At 35.0% G+C, this 24,884-nt stretch overlaps 2 protein-coding genes across 3 annotated transcripts in view; one reads left to right on the top strand and one right to left on the bottom strand.

Moving 5' to 3' along the window:
* Positions 1–9,940: 9,940 nt before the first annotated feature.
* Positions 9,941–10,941, bottom strand: LOC5576178. Its single transcript, XM_001655931.2, has 2 exons — positions 10,302–10,941; positions 9,941–10,206 (listed from the first exon to the last, which is right to left on the bottom strand). Exons 1-2 carry the CDS (start codon positions 10,830–10,832, stop codon positions 10,012–10,014), a joined length of 726 nt encoding a protein of 241 aa, XP_001655981.1. The 5' UTR covers positions 10,833–10,941; the 3' UTR covers positions 9,941–10,011.
* A 6,740-nt stretch (positions 10,942–17,681) lies between these two features.
* The window catches only part of LOC110674008 (peptidoglycan-recognition protein LA-like), a 50,009-nt gene continuing 42,806 nt past the window's right edge, over positions 17,682–24,884 (top strand). Inside the window, exon 1 of one of the 2 annotated variants that reach the window (XM_021842925.1) lies at positions 17,682–18,155. In XM_021842925.1, the coding sequence (XP_021698617.1) occupies positions 17,804–18,155 (352 nt within the window). In that variant the 5' untranslated portion in view covers positions 17,682–17,803. Of the gene's footprint in view, positions 18,160–24,884 lie in introns of both variants that reach the window. The other variant, XM_021842927.1, reaches the window with a different exon arrangement.

Genomic DNA, 24,884 nt, shown 5'->3' with positions numbered 1-24,884 from the left:
CTTTTCATTTTAAAGCAATAATCGACCAAAACCCATCGTTGTTTGATAAACAACAGAACAATAAAATAAATCATTAACGAACATAAATAGAATATTGCTGTTTGGCGTACATATTTCATAGTGTACTTGCTATATGTTCTACACCACAAACGTAATAAAGATAATAATGATAATCATAATAATGTTTTAAGATTCCCAGTTGAATACAAATTGAACCTAGAGTAACAAGTCAATTCAATCACCAAAGATAAATTCAGTTGATAACTGGATATTTTGTATCGATAAACCTAAGCCTACACAAACTTTTGTTAATATTCGAAATTCACGAGGCCAAATACTAACATTACCACCTAACCATACTTTGTGTCATAGTTTCCAGCTGAATTCAATTTTGTTAAACCTATAGCTTATCAGACCATTGGACCAAGATGAAACATATGACAACCATGAAACAACCAACTGGAAATCACAACCACTCATGCAAAACCATCACGGATCGTTTTTAGTTCAGGGTGGTGATTGCCGCTGAGAAAATAAGTTGAAACAAGAAGCGATGAATGTGAAAACTATCAATTGACAACAAACTAGCAATTTGCTGGCAAAGCGTGTGAGCGGAAAACGAGGAACTCAGAGCGATACAATACACTATAGCGGATACTTTCGAATGTACATATCAATCGATGTTTATGTAAGTGCCAACATTTATCGGCTCTATTAAGTGACAAAAATGGAGAAATTGAAAGACACGATACACGTTAAAAACTCACATTTCATTCAAGCGAAAAACAGAGCAAACCCAATTAACAGCGTAGTTTATTCTAATGTTCATAATAAGTAACAAGCTGGCATCATTAAGGAAAATGAGGGTTAATTGACCGAGGAAAAACAAAAATTGAAATGTGGAGCTGAACTTAGAGTTAGATTCTATTATCGAAACTAAATCAGTTTCAATCACCCAAAGGTCAAATCTCTATCGCACTTTATGGATTGTGGAATTCGATTACTTCTAAAAAAAATGAAATTTATAGTCTGAGAACTTTGCACAGCATAGAGCCACTGACGACAATGCACCCATATGACAATCACCACTTTGGGCTCTCCAAACTTTACGTCAAACACCGGAAAACCCCATCAGATCGTTCAATTGAAACATTTTACTAAGTACATAGGTCTTTGCGTCGACGTTTGCTCAAAAGCAGAAAATGAGTATTATTAGATGTGGAATGGCGCTGAACAAATCATTCGCCGTCAGTCGACCCTTAGTAAGAATACCTAATATATCAAGCTGTGTCGTTTCCCATTAAGGCAAACCATGTAACATTACCCAAAGATCAAAATGATAGCAAGTAGGATTTTATAATTCCGATTTTATATTTTTTAAAGTAACTAAAACTCTTGTAAGAAATTAGATCGTGGGATAGAGCGTTATTTTGTAAGAGAAACTTAAGACATCAATGTTGAACATCATTCAAGGAGGATCATACAAAGGATTTTAGGAAATTAGGTAACCACAAATGCTATCGATTTATACAAAACAAACGCGATGTTCCATTCAAACTCAATCGAGCTACTGAAACGCTATTCCTAGGCAATCACATTTTAAATAGATACAATGTTGCTCATCACAATCAGAGGACTTTATTCGCCGTTATCTCCGTGTAAGGTTCAACTATCAAATCAAAACTCGACGATAATTATATCATAACAAGTCTCAACTCCCTCCATACTGCAAATAGAGAAAACTCAACCCCATTCTGCACACTGACTGCTTGTATAATAAAACACCTAAACTGTTTGACCCCATATCGTATGTTAACATTAGATAGGAATCGAAACCAGCTGACAATCCAACAACGTTTTTCATGAGTCTACAGCCGAATTACACGTCGGAGAGTAAAAAACAAAACTGTAATAACCAACTATTATTCGTGGCTGCAGGTGACAATCGGTGTATGTATATGTCCTCAGTTTCAGCACCCGTTATCCGCCTAAACAACTATGTAGGTACTGTGTGAATCTAATTGAAGTCCACTCGACTGATAACATGATAGGAGGAAAAACATGATACCGCAAGCTTATGCTACTATTTTTTTTCACCGTGCACCACGCTATAGAGAAACAATCATATGGTAGAAAGAACAGTATTTATTTCGAAACTGTGATAACGACTTTGGTTTGTTACTTTGCACCTGTTTTTTCGCTAATGACACACCCTGGTCTTCTTTCACGATGTGTTGATGAACGAAGACGCGTACATATCCTTATCAAAAAAATAAAAACTGTTCTACTACATGCTGAAGAAACGTTACTTTTCTGTAGAAGACGGGATGATTGCAATGCAAAGATTGATAGTTGCTAGTAAGTCTAAAATACAATAAATTGAGTTATATAAATCTCATCTAAACGAATGGTTATGCCAAACATTTAGAATTGTTAGAATTTTGCAATGAAAATTGTGAAAAATTAGCTGTAATATAATACTTTCTGAATTCAAAATACAGATTCTTCATCAGTAATTTACAACAACATTTTTATGAAATACCATAACATATAAAATGACTTCAGAAGTAAGTCATCGTAATCAAAATCAAAAACTTCTAGAATCTATTTTGAGTGACGTGATGTGAATACTTAGATTAGTCCCAATCCATGAAATTACAGAGTGGAATAAATTTTTATCCCGAACCTCACAACACCGTTATATGTTTTATTTAAGGTCGCTGAATCTATTTTCATTTCCAAAAAAAAACTGTCATAGCACGTCTAGTTTTAGAGATATTGACTGTCAAACAAGATTACAATAAACATAAAACCGTTTAATCGTCCATGTTCTACAAACATTATTTCAAGTGTTCCAATAATGAGATTGATCTTTGAGCGTAAGAGTTTGCAAAAGAAATCATTGCTGCTATTGGTAAAGCCCGTCGTATGCAAACCAGCATTACAAAACTTAACTGCTAGTGGAAGCTCTATTGTCAAATGTTAAAGAATCTACGATTCGGAGATATGCAATCGATTCTAAACGTAATATAACGAGTTTTGCTCTCAGTGTAAAGAAGTCATGACCAAATATTGGTGAACATGCTATTTTTTCAATTGATGGTCTTAAATCTTGTTTTTGGATTATTTACTAAACCGATTGGTGAACTGCTATTGCGAGTATTCCAAAAATTACATGTAATTTATGATCAACACCTCAAAAATCTCGTAATTGTTGAAATGCCTAATGGGATAGACAGTGATGCATTTTGAACTGAACGCGAGCCAAAAGTGAACGGATCCCGAGCCAAATTTGCACTTGAACACAGTAGTCAATGAATTTACGAGCAAAAGCCTGCCGTTGCTCAAGAACGGCCCGTTCAGTTCGCAATTATGATTGGAGCTCTCACTTGGGAAATCAATATATTGATCGCCGTAAATTATCATGAACAAAAAAAAAACATTCAGCTCTTGATATTATGCATATCAAAAATATAACTTCGACAAAGATTTTTGTTGTGAATCAGTCAAATCTAATTGGGTTCAATTTTTGGCTCGCACGGGTTCATGTTTTTGAACTGATCAATGTTCAAGCCTACTTGATCACTGCGTTCAATAAAATGAACTGGAACGCGAACTGAACGCGTTCAAATGCATCACTGGGGATAGATATGCTTACATTGGCAGTTGAATGTTTCGATAGTGTTCTATTTTTTCCCGTAATCTTTAAAACCCAAAAAATGGCTTATTCGGGTATCTGTAAAAACCACTGAAATTCTTAGTGTTGATATGAACCAAACTAAGTTACTGCTGCGTGGTTGATAAGATGTGTAATTTTTCAAAAAAATACTCGGTAATACATTTTGTATTTCGGATCTGAGGGGAGGGGGGGGTTGACCCCCATATCCCTCTTTGTTTGCGCCACTGGATGTATTTGCAAGTTATAAGTAAGCACAAGTTTGTAATCGTATACAAATGTTTATAAGTTTCTAATTCATTTATGCATGTCATATTTATTTTGCACCACTGCACAGATAGCTCATATTGCTTAAACTGATCAGCAAAATAAACAGGGTGCGCCATCTTTACTTCGGTATATGATAATTGAATAACTTTGTAAAAAATCAACCAATTTCTATATTTGAGGTACTTTTATTAAATCGGACGCTTTGCAATTTATTTGGACTATTTCATGAAAAGAGCATCAGTCAAGTGACTGCTTTTATAGGCCACATCAATATGAGCTCTTTTTGCTTTTTCGAGATTTTCGAAACATTTTGCGATGATATCGGCACGAGTGTTTACCTTGAGCTCGTCAATGGTCCAAAATATGCTGATATATACTTCGCTTTTCAAACACCACGAAAAGAAGTAAGGGGGAGTCGAATTACGATCTCAAAATTCAATTCAAATGTCCCTTCTTTTTTATATTAGACGTCCATACAATTTTCGATCCATAAACTGGAAAATTTGATTTGCAATGAGACATTGAGTGCCTTTTTATTGTAACCAGTTATCACCAAGACCTTTTTCAAACATCCCAAGATATTGATTTCCATAGATTGTTGCATTCTGTTTGAAGAGATATGTCCTAATGAGTGTTTTGGTGCGAACGTCGGCCCAAATGACCTCTTTTTGGTCATAGAATGGCATTTCATGGATCTCCTTATTAGTGCCGCCAGATAGTGTGTTGACTACGATATTTTCAAGATTTGAACATTTAGTTACCACAACTGAAAGACTATTTTCAATACAAGGCGTCACTAGTTTGGTGCTATATTTTAGTGTAAAGTTATTCATGGCTAACATTGTATTGAATTGACGTTTCCAAAACATGTCGATCGGTTGAAAAATGCCAAAGTTATTCAATGTTTACATACCGACATAGGAGATGGCGCACCCTGTATAAATCACATTTTGCAGTTGTTATTAAAACATGCATATTGCGATGAAAAAAGGCGTTGGTTCCAAATCCATATGAGGCAGTTATAATTTATGCGTAGGCTGTGAGCATTTTGAAGGATTTGATACAATGGATATCAAATCATAAAAATTTCAATCAAAGAATGGCCCATACGAAAGTTAATTTATTTAATTGTTCATTTATTGAATGAAACCAATTTAAGGAGCAAAAAACGCCTAAGAATGATATCCTTTCGGCCATACAAAAGATGTCCCATTTTACATGTTTGGTGGGTGAAATTACCAAAAAAGTTTAATAAATCATGGTTGAAAGCACGTTTGAATATGTGAACTGGTATTCACGACCTGTAACACAAAGTTGTGACATGCTGGATTTTGTTTATAACGGCAATGGATTCAACAGCTCAAATTCACTTAAGACAAATAATTTGATCTTTTGGACATGCTGTGTTTTTTATGTGTTCATTCTAAATTTTAATTTCTTGCATGCATTTAAAAGGTCGGAGCATAGAACTTTATGCCAGGCCAGAAGTGTATATCAGGCAGCCGATTCTTGAGTAAATCACTATTCTTATTTCAAAAAAACAATTTTCCTGTCAAAACATGGTATTGAATTCATACCTTTACAACTCTCGAATAGCCGAAAAAATTTTCAAGAAACACATCAGAGATTCAGGAAATTTGTTTCAAATTGTCACCATTTTTATATGATCCTGTAGGAATTCCTACAGGAATTATTGCAGTAATTATCCAAGGATTCGATTTGAAACACCACTAAGAACAACTCTAAGCATTGTTTCGCAAAGATATTATGAGATTTTAGCGTTGCAAAATCTCAAATTCTCATATCTCATGCTTAAGATTGTTCACGAGCTATTGAATCTCACGCAACTCAACAGATGTATGGCTGTTTTCGTTTCTCATTCGTTTGACTCATTTGCTTATATTTCCAGAATTATTTTTACAAAATGCATTTATTGTTTGTTTGCTAAGAATATTACAAACTGTTCTAATGTAAACCATAACAATGAATTATAAAAGATTTCCGAGGGGTTCTGACTCTTGCTCACAGTGATTAAATACCAAAATCACATTCGTGAGTTTTGTGAAGCAGATCTCAAATGAGCTTGCTCTTGGGGGTCAACTCAATGATTGAGATTCGAGTGTAAGTCTACCAACACTGACTCATGCGAATTCCTTTAGGTTTTCTTTTTCAGAATGGAACGCATTCTATAATCCGCCCAAGAAATTTGCAAAAAATTCTTAACTAACTGGCAATCTTTCGGATCCATCCTTATGTGAAAAAACCTAGCTGGTATTTCTGGCGAGGTATTTCTGGCGGTGGCCAACCGAATAACCGAAGCTTAGATATTCCAGTTTTTCATTTTTGGACTTCACCCGGGACTTACTCCAGATTTTAGTACGAAGATCTTTTCCAGTTTTTTTTCTGAAATACCTGAGCGATTTATTTCAAAAAAAAATCATCCTGCATTCATGTAATTTTATTGGAATTATCGTAAAAATCCTTGAATGAACTTCATAAATTTTCCTTAAAAAATTAATCAGAGATTGAGTACTTGATGCAATTTTTTATTCGATTCATCGTAGAATCGCAGAATATATTAATTTCTAAAGAAATAATTAAGGATATGCTACACCGAAAGCAGGTTTTTGTATTCTTTTTTTAAACATCCATTTCGTAAAACAAGGTTTTGTACATAGAACACCATTTTGATTCACCATGCAAAATATATATGACTAACAAAATCTCGTGATTAAGCAATTTTGAGAAATATTCGTAAAATACGCGCTTTACATTTGTTACATTTATGTAACATGTAACATGTATTTTTTATGTTTGTTTCCCACTAACGCTAAAGGTCGTCTTGTAGATTAATTTCGTAGAAAATGTTCTATTTTATCCCAGCCTAATGCTCTAAAGCTAAAAAATCGTAATTTTTCATCCCTGAATGAATTCAGCTCAGAATACCTAAAGAAGATTCTTGAAGAATGTTTAGAAGAAATCATAGTAATATCGATCATCATGGGATTCGAAATCCCTTTTGAAATTTTGTGGAACATTTTCCGGAATCATTTAGGTATGAAGAATAAATCGATTTCTTGAACAATTCATGAAAAAAACACTTGTAACTTCGATGCAATGCTTTAAAAAAAACTTTTATAAACTTCTAGAGTTATTATGGGCAGAATCTACCGGAGCAGTACATATAGGAATAAAATGAACATCTGCAGCAATTGACAAGGAATCCCAACAATTGAAAAATACTTCAAAAATCTTGTTCAGAATAAAAAAATCTGATAGCAAGAGAGCGAGCTTATATTACGTAATATCAGCTCTAGTCTGAACGTAACATTAGAAAATTCTTGGAGTAATTAGGTACGAATAAAAAGTGTCAAAGTTTAGTTTAGTTAACTCTAGAAAGTTAATGCTGGAAATTCTGAAATTCCAGTGAAATCATTGGAAATTTTTGAAATCTCGTTCGAAATCTTTGGAAATCTGTGAGAATCCTTTCGTGATCCTTGGGATTTCGTTAAGAATAATTAAATTTCGTTGAAACTCTTGGGCATTATTTCAGGAATGTTTGAAATTCTAATGGCAATCTTTGTGATTTGTGTATTTTTTGCAATCCCATGGAATACCAAATAGTTGGAATATCAAATTAATCTTTAATTTTTTTTTTTCATAAAGTGTTTTTTAATATCGGTTCCTATCGGTAATCCGGTAAGAATCTCTGGGATATTGGTGGGAATCATTGAAATTTCGGTAAGAGTCCAATAATTCCAGGAAGAATCCTGACTCAAATGATCCCACCTGGTATAACTGCAATCCTCATGAGAACCTCAATGTTCATACCTGAATTCCGGAATTTCCTCCAGCAGGAATAGCCTACTGGAATAGCGAGAATACCATTGAAATAACAAGAATTCCATAAATCTCATGAGAAATGGGTATGTTATTCAGAAATCCCATAAGAATATTTGGAGTCCCGAAATTTTATCGTAATTTTACTAGAATATAGTAATCTACTGGAATCTGATTCTCAAATTGATTATTGTTATCTTGAAATCCTCACAGCGGATGCTCCGTATTCTTGGCCCGCCAATTATTTCTCTACACTAGGGCACTGAGGGTGCCGAAAAACCGTCAATGGGACAGCACTGGGGCGAGTTGGTCGGGTTGGTTTCTTTCGACACGTACGGTAAAACCGTACAACACGCTCGCGGAGTGCTTGCTGTTTCGAAGCCACCTTCGATTGAACTGATAGCATCGCTCAGTGCTGGGAACGGTAATAGTAGTAGGCTTGAATTTCGCGAAAATCACGTGGCTCTTCCCAGTACAGTAATTCAAAAATGTGAATCTCATAAAGTAGCCAATGTTGGGTGCATGAATTTTCTAAATCATTACTGTCATTGAAGGCTCTAAATGCGGTAAATGCAGCGGGAAATAGAACATTTTTCTACAGTAATTTTGGATTGCCCTTAGCAACGGGTGTTTTGCTATTTTCAAAACTTTTTGCTTTGTCTACAGCAGCGATGGGCGTGAATTTCACTGTCTTCGCTGACTGTGACTTGCTTAGCTACTGTAGAGTGAAGTTCAAGATTTTTCCCAACCCTGGTTACGCTCTTTTACTTTAAGGCCCAAATTAAAATGGTGGAAAAGTCAAAACTTAAATAGCAGTTTTCTCGTTTTAAATAGACAAATCAAAGTATATAAAAACACACAGCTCTTTTATTTGTCAAATAAAAAGGCTGAGTGATTTTATTTTTTGCGATTAGTTGTTTTACAAGAAAAAAACTGCTTTTTCAGTTTTGACTTTTGTGCCATTTTTACTTTAAAGAAAGGTATCGAAATTATTCTCATTATATGCTGAACACCCGTTAATCATTACGAACTCAAAGAATCTAGTATTGAACAAGCATTAACCTTAAAAAGTTTTTCAAACATAGAGTGGAATTGGCGTTTGATCTAAAAGCAAATTTCAATCAATGCATTGCAGTCAGAACGAACTGAAAATTAGATTTTCAAGAAACATTTGTTTGCAACACACTTTTTTTTCAAAACAGGAATTAGTACAAAAATATCTGAATCGAATATCGAAATGTATTAAAATACCATGGGGCTCTGCACAAAAATGTACCTCTCTCTTTTACTATTTCATGAAATTTGTAAACAACAAGGCCAGTAAAAGCCAAAATCCCATACAAAATCAAAACAGTGGAGAGGCCTATAACATTGGTTACAGTGACTACTTTTTTCACGTTAAGCATGTTTCCAAACGAGTTTATTGCAGTTGATAAAGCATTTTTTTTTTACGATGGTCCAACTATTACACAAATGTTAAATAATAAATTATGCTTTCTTTACAATATGATTGGAGTCTCACATTTTGTAAACTTTGTAGAATAGAAACTCTAAACAGATAAATAGACACATTTCTAATAATTTATTCAACCACTCAAAGCTTATATTTGAAAATGTTACGAATGTGCAGATTATGCAGATGGAAAATAAATATTTACACCAGAAACAGAACTTTGTGTCACACCATACAAACAGAGCAAATATTTTTATTAATTATTGAATGAAGTAAGTGATTTACGTTTGGCAGTTTTTGCAAAAGGTTTGTAAAACAAAACAGTTTTACTGAATATATTCTTCTACGTCAAAGTGTTTCTAACAAAATCGCACTTTTAACCAAAATCACCGAAAAATCTAGATGTATCTATGATAAATTGTACACAACAATCATCACACAATCGTGAGCGTTGATTGCAGTCAGCGTCGGTCAAGACGAGAAATCAAAAAGATCAACTCATTCATTTTAGTATGTATGATAAAAGTCGGATCCAACAATTACTTCGATGTACACGAACAATACACTTAGTAAAGCACTACTTATCGACTAAAAAAACATCTATTGTAAGACGATCGAATTGTAAACATGTGAACATGGTTAACTATTTTGAGCAAAAGTCGAAAATAAATAATTATAAAATCAATGCAACACCAGGAAAATTGAGAATTTAATGGTTTATTCAGTAGTCAGTCTTTTAATTCAATAACAATGAAAGAAAACAATACTTCGTTCAGTTTCGAGCCATTTGGAAGAGTTTGTCGAACGGTATCTGCAGCGGATTCAAATTGCGATCGGTGAAGAACGCACCCGGTCCATCATGGGTGAGATTTTCGGCTGAGGACGGTTTCGGCGCGAGGAAACTAGGTGGACGAATCAGAGCTGTGTTTTCTCTGTTGTCGGTCCTTTTTGTTTCTGCCAATAGGTCCTAAAAGAGAAAATTGTTAACGAAAACTCAAAATGATGTTTCAAGTAAACTTGAGCTAGATGTAGTGAGAATAACGCTAAGAGCGTCAATCTCACCTCATAGGCATCTTTCAGCACTTTGGCTGTTGCGGCGTTCATCTCCTGCACCGGATGCCCCAGCATCATGTTCGAAAGGTTCAAATACAGCAGTTTAAAATCAACCCCTTTGGCCTGACTCGGTTCCGGAAAACGTTCGGTCGCAGCAAAAGTTTTCAGCACCAGCGGAAGCTCTCTATTGCTCGAGTTCCTCATACCAGCCGAATGCATCACTTCACACCAGTTGGTGACCCGCACGAAATCCTCACAGTCTTGCAGCTTCTGATAGACACATTCCTCGGATTTGGTGGCGAACTCGTTCACATACTGCTCCACCTCGGACTGCTTACAATTGGTAATGTAGTGTGAACCCACAATCTGGTCCGGTAATTGCGAACCATGCTTCTGGAAGGCCGCATCCAGATGACGGCGAAAGGTTCGGTTGTTAGATGGGATTGAACTTTTCTTCCTATCGGACTCTTTGGTTGTGGTATCGACTCGATCGCAGTCCGAATCATCCTCCATTGGGATCATCGAAGACGAGGCTTCCATTGCCGTTGCGTTATAAGTCTAAAATGAACAGATAAACAATTACCGATCGAAAGTATAACAACTTATATTTTGTTTGCAAATGGTTCGTATTTATTTCTTATTGGATAGACAACTATGAAGGGTTGCCAGTAAATCGGATGAAGAAATCTACACACTAACACACAAGCAAAAGCCGCAGCACGGCGCATGCGTCCAAACACCGGTATTGAAACATTTGTAAGGTAGTGATTTCAATATGAACGTTTGTGAATCGATATGAAATATACTGATGATGAAAACTACCATTATTTTTCACAATTTTACATCTCAATTTGTCCAAACTCATTTTTGTGTCTACGAAATTCAGTTTTTTTTTTATTCAAAATACCGTCGGTTGGTTTCCGTAATAGACATGACAACCCTAATTGCATACTACTGATGATGTGGTTAAAACTACTATTTTAGCTGACTACGCCCATTCTTGAAACTACCATGGACCTTCATTATATTATTTTCAGAATGTGCTCGGTCATTTATGTATGGTAAGTTCAAGAACACAATGTCTTCAAAAAGTCCACGCATATTTTATTATTTTATGTGTCAATCCACTATATTCATTGTTGAATTTAGAATGTATTATGGTTCAATTCTCAATTCTACAATAATTCAAATGTAAAATAGACGAACTTCGAAGTAAAAATTTCCATTCGTTTTTGTTTACGTTCCACCATTTTATCATTCATCTGTATCCCTAATATTTACAAGTGGCAGTGAAGAAAAATTGTTTTGCTTCCGTCTTAATAGCATATAAAACCACTGTTATTTGTGAGAATAATAAGCGCTGAACTGAGAGCATAGAAGATTATATTGGGTAAGTCAACATTTCACATAAATTTGTGTTTTCTTCATCTGTTTGCTGCTGTTTGCATCTCCAGGTTATTTTGGGAACAAGTTCGTGAAGCACAACGATTGTACGTAATATGGTTTTAAGGCTCAACGGATCCTAATACATAAAAATACCAGCTGACGAAACACCATAAAATATGCGTATAATCAGTTTGTGTAAAATTTATCAATGTTTAATCCTGTTGTTGAGCATAAAATAAATATAAATAATTTTCAATGACACAGTATTGAAGAATTTTTTTAAAGTGATTGAACGCCATGAACTATGCAGCAGTTTCATCAACACAGTTCAAATAACAGAGTTTTCTTGTATATTTAACTAATTATTAGTAATAAAGTATTCATTATTAAAGCCAACAACCTCGACAAAATTCTGTCATAATAGTAAAAACTACAACACTTCTTCTAATGGTAATCATTAGATCACTTCGGTCGAAAATCGTTGGTGCGAGTCTGTCAATTGTAACCCCTATTGTAGTAATTTTCACTTCAAAGCTGTTTTCAGTGTATGGTATTCGAAAGACAAAACGTACGAAACTTTCAAAATTTAACATCAAAAAAATATCGCTTGAAGATTAAACACGTATTTTGCTTTCATTTGGAAGGTTTGGGTCCAACAGTGTGGCTTAGCATTTCCAATTGGATTATTAAACTTTGTTGTACTGGAACATTTATAAGTCCAATCTACCAATGGGACAAATCAAGTCAGCAAGTTTCTTGTTCCTATTCGTACTATGAGTACCCATTCTACTTGTTTCAAATCAAATGAAAAAAAAACCCTAGCGCCACAGGAAACATCTACTCCGCCTCTTCGTCTACCAAAAATTCTAACGGAAAATCATCAAATGTACCCACTTCAAGTGATATGCCCGCCTCTGATTTTAATTTTCTAACTGAACAATTGAATCTAATGATTGATGCAATGTTCAAAGCCACCACTATGACTGAAGCAGTTCAAGTTGGTGTAAATTTTACTAATCAAATTGTTATTGAATTACGTTTTTCTAAAGAATCTAAATATTATTTTAAATTGGAATGTTCGTTCTCTGAATGGTACGAGCTGATTAATTTTCTTACAGCTAATAACGTGCATATAGCAGTTATTACTGAAACGTATTTGAAACCTGGATCTAAACTCAAAAGAGATCCTAACTCTTTTATTTATCGCAATGATCGACTTGATGGGGCATGTGGGGGAGTTGCAAACATCATTCATAGTCGTATAAAACATCAACTGTTTTCGTCATTTGAAACTAAAGTTTTTGAAACTTTAGGTGTTTCAGTTGACACACCACTTGGTATATATACTTTCATAGCTGTCTATTTGCCTTTTCAATGCTCTGGACAGCAAGTTAATTTGCTCCAAACTGACTTGCAAAAATTGACTCGCAATAAGTCAAAATTTGTTGTCATTGGTGACTTTAATGCCAAACATCGGTCATGGAATAATTCTCAAAGTAATTCCAACGGCAGAATTTTATATGATGAGTGCTCTATAGGATATTTCTCAATATCCTGATAGCCCTACATGTTTTTCCTATTCTAGAAATCCATCTACGATTGATTTGGTCTTAACCGACTCTAGTCATCTTTATAGCTGATTACTCATGCTGATTTTGATTCTGATAATGTCCCTGTTACATTTAGAATATCCCATGAAGCGATTCTCAATCCTATTAGCTCCACTTTAAATTATTTTCGAGCCGACTGGAATATATATGAAACGTATATTGACTCTAATCTTGATGTTAATATTCCCTTACAAACAAAACTTGATATTGACAATGCTCTTGAAACTTTAACAAATTCCATTGTTGAAGCCAGGAGCATTGCAATCCCAAAATGTGATAAAAAAAATTGAATCCGTGATTATAGACGACGATCTTAAACTCTAGATCCGTCTTAAAAACGTGAGGAGAAGACAATTTCAACGCACTCGCGATCCTGCCATGAAACTTATATGGCAGGATTTGCAGAAAGAAATCAAGAAACGTTTTGCACAATTAAGAAACATTAATTTTGAAAATAAGATTTCTCAATTGGACCCTGGCTCTAAGACCTTTTGGAAATTATCTAAAATCTTGAAAAAACCTCAGAAGCCAATACCGGCATTGAAAGAGGAAAACAAATTATTACTAACTAATTAGGAAAAAGCTCAAAAACTTGAAAGCGCGCACAATTTTAATTTAGGACTTACTAGTCCAATTGAAAATCCTGTGTAACTTGAATTCGAATATATTGTCAATCAAGAGAACGTTTTCGAAAATACCTGGGAGACTGATTTCGAAGAAGTGAGAACTATTAATAAAAATTCAAAAATATGAAAGCTCCTGGCGATTATGGAATTTTCTGCATCCTCATCAAGAAACTTCCAGAAAGTAGCTTATCATTTTTAGTTGATATATTTAACAAATGTTTTCAATTAGCATATTTTCCTGGCAAATGGAAAAATGCTAAGATTATTCCAATTTTAAAACCAGACAAAAATCCTGCAGAAACATCTAGCTATCGTCCAATCAGTTTGCTTTCCTCCACCAGAAAACTTTTTGAAAAGGTTATTTTGAACAGAATGATGGCCCACATCAACGAAAATTCAATTTTTGCCAATGAACAGTTCGGATTCCGCCATGGACATTCGACCACTCATCAACTTTTACGTGTAACAAATTTGATCCGTTCCAACAAATCTGAAGGCTATTCTACTGGTTTTGCTCTTCTAGACATAGAAAAAGCATTCGACAGTGTTTGGCATGAAGGTTTGATTTGAAAAAAATTATAATAATAATTTTCCAACAGACATTGTTAGAGTAATTCAAAGTTATCTGTCAAATCGTACACTTCAGGTTAATTATCAAAACTCCTGATCTGAAAGACTTTCTGTTAAAGCTGGTGTTCCCCAAGGCAGCATTTTGGGACCAATATTATACAATATTTTCACATCTGACTTACCTGAGTTACCTCAGGGATGTCAAAAATCCTTGTTTGCGGATTACACAGGCCTCTCCGCCAAAGGACGAAGCCTGCGTGTCATCTGTAGTCGATTGCAAAAAAGTTTGGATATTTTTTCTTCATACCTGCAAAAATGGAAGATTTCTCCTAATGCTTCCAAAACTCAACTAATAATATCCCCACATAAACCAAAGTAGACATGTTGTCACGATGAGAGGGGTTCCAATAAATTGGTCAGATGAAGCCAAGTATCTAGGGCTCATGCTAGATAACAATTTAACTTTCAAAAATTACATTGAGGGCATTCAAGCCAAATAATAAATATGTAAAATGTCTATATCCCCTTATTAATAGAAAATCGAAACTTTGTCTTAAGAACAAGCTTTTGATATTCAAACAAATTTTCAGGTCAGCCATGTTGTATGCTATACCAATATGGACTAGCTGTTGTAATACCAGGAAGAAAGCTCTGCAGAGAATTCAAAATAACATTTTTAAAAAGAATCTGAAGCTTCCTCCCTGGTATAGTACCAATGGGCTACATAGAATATCCAATGTTGAAACATTGGAACAAATGTCAAATAAAATAATTAATAATTTCAGGCAAAAACCTTCTATTGCCACGATTAACGCGTTATATGTTTAGGTTAAGTTAGGTTAAGTATATTCAAAGGGTTTTTTTTTTCTCTTATAAGCAGGTGAAATCAGCTCACCTGTTAAAAATCTGAACTGCTACGGCAAATGAAATGTAATCCATCAAGTATTATTTAGGTATTACGATAACTTATTTAGTTATCAGCTTAGTATTTGTAGAATATGCAGAAGGTATTTTTTGAGGTATTTTACCTCTCATGCAGGGCTCATTTATACCTCATTCAGGTTGTAAGTATTAGAAATTATCTGGTACGGAATACCTCAATTTGTTATTTTGTAGTTATTTTCTTCTGCTCGGGATGGTATAAACACAAATGTCTTGTTTGCTATTTTCGATTTAATAAATAATCAACTTTTTATCGATAGAAGTCATCAAATACGCTTTCAAACCCACATGTTTGCCAAGAAAAGCGAATTAATTGGAAGTAACAAATATAAGCATACCTGCTATCAACGTGACCATGCTCAACCGCATCAGGTCTGGTCCCCGCATTCCAATTCCGTACGTAATAAAGCTTCCGAGCACTTACACTCAAAGTTGACATAGGATAAAGATCAACAAATATTTAAAGAACAACGACATTTTTGAAGAATAATAAATTCAACAATGTTTAACCCTCTAATACCCAACCCCGCCTTTAGACGGGGTACACTTTGGAATTTTGTGTATGTTTTCGTAGGTCGGAAATCAAAACGATTTTATTTTTGGCTTTAACCTTGACTCATAACACGCATATAAGAAAAGTTTTTTATGACTTTTGAAAATTTTTGTATTTTTGAAAAAATGTATTCTTATATAACCTACATATGTTTCATCCAAAACGTTGTATTTCTAGGCATAACAATTGCAAACTAATTTATATAAACCCCTTTCCATATTTGTTCTTATTGTTGCAACTACGGATGTCATGTGAGGACCAAATTAGACAATAAGTACAGCTTTGGTCTAAGGTATTCTTCATGGGACCTCCGCGGAACCGATCCCAGGATAGTGAGGAATCATTTCAAGAATATTTCATTGGCCATCTAGATAACAGGTCCTGAGGGGAAGTTAGACACACAAATTTGCGAGTTTAAAAATAAAATTTACCTTTCTAGAACCAGCTCCACCTAATTACGATAGAGAACCGATTAATTACCCAAGATCAAAGCTGGCCCTATTTTTAGTGACAGCCTTTTTATCTAGCCAATTTAACACACTTTCCCGATCACGCTTCCTTCGATTTTCAAATGAGTAATGTTTATCACAGTCGAAGAATGCAAAAAATAAAACTTTGTGAAAAGCTCAACACTATTCGCTGTGAAAGTGCAAAAATAACACAAAGCTAAGAATAAAGTTTTTTCCGGTGGAAAATAAGGGCAAAATATGTAAAAAGCGACATAACCACTAAGGATAGACTATCACCAGGAATAAGATACAGAGTAGTTTTGGTCAAATTTTACCGGTAATAAATTTAGAATTTTACTTAGCTAGCAAAACATATCATGCCTTTACTTTACTTTCATGGTGCATTGGATAACTCCTATTACGTAAAGCAACTAAACGAACAAACGTGTTAACCGTCGACGGGGGTAAGAATAGATCAAAAACGCAAGTTGAAAGCTGAAATATTCTTGCAAATACAGGAAATCGTTCGTGAGTTTGATCCATTATGATCCTATCGAGATGGTGACTTCTTCTTCTTATTCTTCTTAGCATTAACGTCCCCACTGGGACAGAGCCTGCTTCTCAGCTCTTATGAGCACTTCCACGGTTATTGCCATTTTTGCATTCGTATATCGTGTGGCAGGTACGATTATACTCTATGCCCAGGGAAGTCAAGGAAATTTCCATTACGAAAAGATCCTGAACCGACCGGGAATTGAACCCAGACATCTTCAGCATGGCTTTGCTTTGTAGCCGTGGACTCTCACCACTCGGCTAAGGAAGGCCCCATGATGGTGATAGTGGCTCGAAAAAACCTTCATAAAATTTGATGTTCTATGAAACCCTTAAATGGGCAATTTAAAAAGGCGTTATTTTCAAAATTTTTAGCTGATGTCTAAAATTATTTATCGATATTCTAAATATTTACTGATACATTTCAGATCGTGTTTTGACCCATTCTCACCTCCATCGACGGTACCATTACACAGGAATATCGACTTTCTTCTAGATCATACCCGTATTTGCATTAGTACGATGTTCCCTTGTGCAAACCTCATAAAACGAGCCTCTGGAGTTTCCCATTCTGTTTGTTCTCGCTGTATTAATCACCACCAGCAAGCACAAGCCAATATCTAACTACAACTGCATAAAATTGAGGTGCTCTCCGCGCGTCTCGTAGCTGTACGACTCGTTGAAATCACTGATTCTCTCTAAGTGTGCTTTAGTCTTGATGCTAACTTTAACCCGATCGGTGCTAGTAACTCACATCTTCCGCGTGTGATTTGTACGGGATTTCCTGCTGTGACGCAATAATTATCTGTAGTCAATCTGAAACATGGATCCCAATACCCCGCAACCGTCATCAGCTTCTGCAACTCCATTACCGGAATCCGTAACAAACGCATTGATGAGCATTCAACCCCGATATAATAGCTTCCACCAACACCATGCTATGCCGCACATGACCAGTGGTAACAGCTACAACCAAACACCAGGATCGGCCCCTGGATCGGCACCTGGTTCTACTAGCAATACCAGCAACAACAACAACCTGCAACCGGCGACGACTAGTGTGATAAATTTGTCCAACTCCAGTGACGTCGTAATAGGTCCAATGACTCAGTACCAAGGATCCGTTACAATCTATCAATATATGGATGCCACCGTCGAGGCAACCCGAATTGCTTGTGAGTATGTATCCACATAACAATCAGTACTTGCTGACGTAGATCTGATCACGTAGTATCCCTACGAGGTAGTGAAAATTGAAGATTCCGAAACCTATTTGCGTCACGATTGGCCCCCGTTTCAATGGCAAACAATCTCTTTGCTTACGTCCGCGAAAGCAAACCATACTCAATTCCAAAATTGTATTTTGAAAACTTCGCTTTACAAAGTGGGTTGGGCACGCAAGATACATAATAATAAGATTGAACAACGTTTAGTTCATTCTTGGAGGCTACAATAGGTCTAGGGAATCAGCGTAAATTGGAACACTATTGGTATTTCCTGATGTCCAGTGAAATTTTACAGAGTTTTCAAAAATTCATGTAGCTAGCCAACCAGTAATTCTATTGGTGCTCTAGTTCAGCAGCTTCTCTGGATGCATTATTGAAAAAAATCATTATGAATCGGGTTGGATACAAGTTAGTATCAAATGCACTGAGGCTTCGATTGGTCATTGCAATATTGTCACGTACAGTTGAGTTCAGATTAATAGTAGCGAAAACCGACTTCCATAAAAAATGCTCAGCTTTGACATTAGAGCATGAGCCCTATGAATGATTGTAATGAAATTTCTACTGTGATCTATTCCAAATTCAAAATTTCGCTATATAGGGTAATTTACGTATTCTTACCAGTCTAAGCCGATGCCGCGCTTTTTTTTTTCGTTTTTACAACGATTCGAACATCTCATGTCAGTGTGGCTATTGTCGGAAACCTCGTTTTTCTCGACAGCTTTCTCATAAGAACTGCAGGCAAATCAATTTGGCAGCCTCAAACCAGCCGCGAGGCGTATTCATTTGAATTAGAGTGTCCATCCCGGGACAAAAAAAAATCCGTAATTTAAGGAATTTTGGGATTTCCCGTTTCCCAGGATATAAGATTTTACGTCCCGGGAATCCCGGCAATACAGTTGTTTCCCTAAGCCTGGGCTGAGAAGACTTAAATGAAAGTACACTTTAACATCTGTGTAGAATATCCAGTTATATTTTTTTGTTTTAACATTATCTATTGACGAATTCCATCCAGAATAAGATGAAAAAAAAAATCGTACTTGATAGTCTTCAATTTGGATTAAATTTTGCACATGTTTTTGGTATGGTACAATAATTGTTTTCCATAGAAAAATTGGTCATTTTGACTCAAGAATAACTTTTGAAAATGGCCTTTAAATTTTTGCATGTAACTTTTTTGAAAAATTGTAACTCCGGAACTGTTGATTTTAGAGAAAAATGTTCCATGAAGAAGTTTTAGTGAACCGTTTGGTCTATAAGAAAAAAATATACACTTACATTTTCATAAAAAAATCATGAATAAAACTTAAATTATAAATTACACAAAAACCCCATTTTTAATATTTTTCAAACTTTCACCATAGAATCTTGATAGTAAACAAATGTTTGGAACAAAGTTTTTAATAAAAAAAAGTTTTTCTAAGAACAACTTTTGGCCGATTTTCAAAACTTTGACATTTTGTCAAAATAAATACGTTCTGATGATACAATAAAAATCTTGAAATTATTCTGAACATTAATGATTATACGGATAGTTTCTCTAGAAGTAGCTATTTTCGAATTATATCGAATATTATTCAAAAAAATATCATTTAAATATTAAAATATGCCATTTTCATAAGTTATTCACGATTCTCCATCAAAGAAAATGAGTAAATGGAAAGAAATATGAAATATAAATGACGTAGCATTTTAGGGGGGAGGGTTTTCACGAATTTGTGACGATGTGTGACGAGGGGGACGGAGGGATCCCAACTAGTGGACGTAGCATTTTGAATCATGTCGGTAAAAATAGTAGCGCTGAAAAAAATCATTGACAAACAGTTTTTTATCAATCTTCTTGTTTTTATACGGGTTTTCATATGATGTTTCAGCTTCAAACAAATCATATACAGTAGGATTCCGTTTTTGGCATGCTTCATTTTTAGCACACCCCGATTTTGGCAACAAAATAGATCCGTTTTTGGCAACATTTGTAAATACCATTGAAATTTTGATATTTTTGTAAATTTTATTGTATCTGTTGCTTTGATCATTTGAATTACGGTCAACTACAAACCATTTTCGTCGATATTCCTCTAAATCCCACTAACTATTGAGGGCTCTCGTATGCGCCTATTAGAGTTTCCAACCCGAGACATCCCGGGACAAAAAAATCCCGGGATTTGACAAATTTCGGGATTTTCCGTTACCAGGGATTTTATTTCTGACATCCCGGGAATCCCGGGATTCTCGACATGTACGTGGGATTTGATGAAAACCACTAAATTTCAATGAAAAACAATGACATTTTTCCTCACTTTAAACCTTATTTGATGAAGTAGAAAAGCATAATGAAAAAGAGAATAAACGAATAATTATTTTCATGAAAGATCTCTTTACCAAGTAAGAAATACATATTTTTAATTGTCTAGTTGCAAAGTTTTAATGCTTTTATTTTCAACATTACTCGTTTTTATAAGCCTACGCTGAGATAACAAATTTGAAAGTACACCTAAACTGCCGCAAGCCTAAAAACGCAAGTCAGTACCATGCGTAAAAAGTAGGCATTGAGAAAATTGACTGAGAAGTTTTCAATCTCGTTCTCCATACAAATATTCAAAAAAAAAATCCAGGAGATTGGAACAAGTTTCAATCTCAATGAAACTTTCATATTTTGTTTTTCACTTCGTTACCTTTCCAAGAAAAATATAAAGATGACCAAATAACGATTCATTTTAATGTTACACGATGCGAAAAACTGCAGTAGGACTGACATGCTTTTACTTTTCATTATGGGACAATTCGACTAGGTGTTTTTTTTTTTCCTAATTTTACTGGGAAAATAAGTGATTTCTCTTTAATGCATCTGAAATATCATTAAAAGATATAATGTTAACTGATATCAACTCAATTTTGACCAAAACGAAGATGGAACTGACTTGCGATTCACGGCAGTAAACATTATAAGTTTCTGTAATTAACTTTTAGCATGATCTACAATACCTTCAATGATCTTTAATGTTTATTTTGTTCTAAATTTTTTATGACTTTTCAAATATTTGAAGCTAATTGCTTTAAAATAATGACTTAAATGGTAAATCATACTTCCATTAATAAGTGTTATAGAGAATTTAAAAGATCCATAGCAAACCCGTAAGTAGTCGAGCTAAGGTTTGATTTGTGTTAGGTTATTTTATAAGAATAAGAAAGTCTGATCTGAAATTTGATTTGCTATAATTACCATATTATTTTGAAAAGTTACATTATCTGTTTATTTCATTGAAAAAAAAATCTGTTTATCTAATTGAAAAAAAATTGTGTTGTTAAATTTGTACTTCCATTTCAACCGAAATGCTAGTTTTATTGAAAATTTGATAAATCCCGGGATCCCGGGATGCGATTGAGTTCTTGCTTTTTTGCTCACGATCGCCCGAACACATAGGGTATTTTGGACCCCTATATATTTTGAACCCACTGGGCCATTTTCCTGCAAATTTCGCAGTTTAAACCGAAAGACCAACACAATTCGCATGCCATTTGGAAATATAGGACATTTCCGCACTTGCATCAATCGTTTGTACATAGAAAATGTGTTTATTCTATCTGCAATTTATTTTATATAATCGGTTCATCCATGCAACCGTTACAACACGTTACATACAGAAATTGAAGCCGTCAACAATTGTTTAAATGTAAACAAAAACTTTTTTCAAATTCCTGAAATAAAAGCGTAGAATTTCTTCGGTTTTCTATTGTCAATCGATTGATTAGACTATGGGCAAGCATAGTATACAACCAGTGTCGTTAACTTTGTCGCCAAATGATAAAAAATACAGGGTGTCCAAAATACATACTATGAGGGTCCAAAATGTATTGGTGTGTCCAAAATAATGAAAAACAGTGCTTCACAATTCAATCATTTTTGACAATCTCTGGATCCTACATCACCATATGGGCATTTTTATCTCGTTGAGGAAGTTTCTCCCTACATTTTGGCATGTTCTTTGACTTGGTTACGCTGTGCAATTAGTTAATTGAAACAAAAAACTAAAATCACTTCCTTAGGGGGTCCAAAATACGACCGTTACCCTATACTGTTGAGGGCATCGCATCATCTATTATAATCATAATTCACCCAATTATTTACAAAAATAGTTATGAACGGAAAAAAAGGACGGCTGTGAGTAGACTCTGCTCACCCAGAAATCACGCTCTTTTTACATTTGTTTTGTTCTGGTTCTCCGATGCAAGAATCTGTGAGCAAATCAGCCGCTGTTGGTTTGTGAGCGTTATTTGTTAGAGATTCTGTAAGACGTTAGACTTGTTAATAGACGATCCAACATTCTTACAAGATTTTCAATCAAGGATACGGGTCTCATTAAATAATTATTAAGCTAAAGGGGCTTTAATTTTCAACGGATTCTTGATAATGTCTGCATATTCTTGCGGACACTGAGGATTTCCTGCGGGATTCTGAGAATGTATAATTAGTTATTGAGGTTTATGTCCAAAATAAGTAATTCCTAATAAATTCTTAAGATCTCTAGGGCATCATGTGAATTTCTAGCGGGTAATGTGGGTTTCTAGTGGTATTTTGAGTATTTCTGGAGAAATATTGGGTATATTGAAAAGGTTTCCAGAGGAATTTGGGAAGTGCTAGAAGATTTTCCTCAGAAATTCAGGAATTTTCAGCAATATCGAAGCGAAATCCTAGCATAGCATAGACTGACTGTACATGTCAATGGTTGCTACTCCGTGATTGATCGGAACTGGTAAGAATTGCACTGCGATCCAAATGAATAAGGGATGGGAGTTTCCGCTTACTCTCGGAGTGCAATTTTAGCTCTAATATTATTGATCAATAACGGCGCCGGCCAAGTCCTTACAGTCAGTTGGGATGGGGAAGGAATGTTAGGGTGTAATGATTGTTGCTTCTAGAGACCGAGAATACCTCTGCATCTCCACAATCACCACGGGAAGGGTGTTTATTAGTGGAGAAGGAAAAGATCTGGGAGTCACCTTTGGTCGGTGATGCGATCCATGGATAAGGAGGAAAAATACGGTTTATACTTAAAGCTAGTTTTTAGTTTTGTCTCAAAAAGTTTTTGATAGAAGATTTGAAATAAACGTCAACATCTGTAATGTCGAACCATTCAAAAGAAGTTTTTATTAATGGCAAAAAAAATATATGCGTATGTTTTAAATTATATGAAACAGGAATAATGCCGACATTTGTAGTGAAGAACCATACATAGTTTGTTTGAAAATTACATAAAAGTATTACTGAACATTTATGCCTCAAGAAGAAAAGTTTTTGGTAGAAGTTTCAAAATAAACGTCGACATTCATAATGCCGAACAATTCAAAAAATATTTTAAGTAATGTCAAAAAGTTTCTATGTTTATTAGAATTGTATAAAACAGGCATAATGCCGACACTTGTAGTGACGAACCATACAAAGTTTGATTGAATATTACAAAAAAATAACGTTTACATGAAAAAATGTGTTATCATAAGCATGAAACGAGCTCCCCAGTTGGTAATCCATCCTCGACTGAACACTCGCACTCACACAGCGTGAACAGCAAAACTTCTCGGCGCCTCGAAAACGAACCGTCTTGTTTGGGCTTTCCAACACACGCGAACCGAAAACCAAACTCCCGGCGTCCCGAAAACGAAGGGTCTTGTTTGGGCTTTCCAAAACACTGCCCAGCAAAACCCGCGAACTAAAAACCAAACTCCCGGCGTCCCGAAAACGAAGCGTCTTGCTTGGGTTTTCCAAAACACTGCCCAGCAAAACCCGCGTAACGAAAACCAAACTCCCGGCATCCCGAAAACGAAGCCCATATAATCTTTTCAGCAATATCGAAGCGAAATCCTAAGCAAGATACTGAAAATTAAAATAGCAGAGCCCTAGCGTGTTCCTATAAATTCCTTATGAGCACCTGAAGATTCACATCGGACTCTTGCGGTTTCATAGCAGGATCCTGTAAATTTCCGTTGCCTTCATAACGTATGTTATCAAGCTCAAGTAAAACTCATTTCAAACAAACATGATAAGATGCTTTTTTGTACATTCTACAAAATTATGATCCGCATTTATGGATCATGAAATGTAGTTTACGTTTATGTTTGCCCTTTTGACTGCAATCAATAATTTGCTATGAGATGCTTCGCTGTATCAGATACACAGTTAAAAAAATGAAGGTTACACGGCATGTAAACTTCATTTATGCGATGTAAACATGACGTCATGTGAATTTCAGTTTGAAATCATGTAAAAATGTGTTACATGTCATGTAATCACTCAGGATCCTGCTAGATTACATGACATATAATTGAAGTTTACATGGCATATCATGTAAATATCCATGATATTCCACGCTCCAATTATGTACATTATATGTCTCAGAAATTTACACGTTTCGTTCGAACTGTGTATATAAATTGAAGGAGCACTTCTAAACTTACCAAATTTTGTCAAATTTTACGCTTAAGCATAAAAGTCAATTTGATTTATAAAGAGCATTAAATTAAAGAATTGCAATTTTATAAAACCAGTAAGACCAGTATGAATACAGAAATACTTTGTTTGTACTCTTGCACAGTTTTAAGGAAATGACATATACAAATATAGTACATAAAGCTTTACAAAATCATTGAAGAACTATGAGCGTGAAAAAGAATGCAGAACGT

The sequence above is a fragment of the Aedes aegypti genome, chromosome 2, assembly GCF_002204515.2.
Source record: "Aedes aegypti strain LVP_AGWG chromosome 2, AaegL5.0 Primary Assembly, whole genome shotgun sequence".
Classification (NCBI taxonomy): Eukaryota; Metazoa; Arthropoda; class Insecta; order Diptera; family Culicidae; genus Aedes; species Aedes aegypti.
Note: the sequence above shows the minus strand (reverse complement) of the source record. Positions and strands in the feature narration are given on the sequence as shown.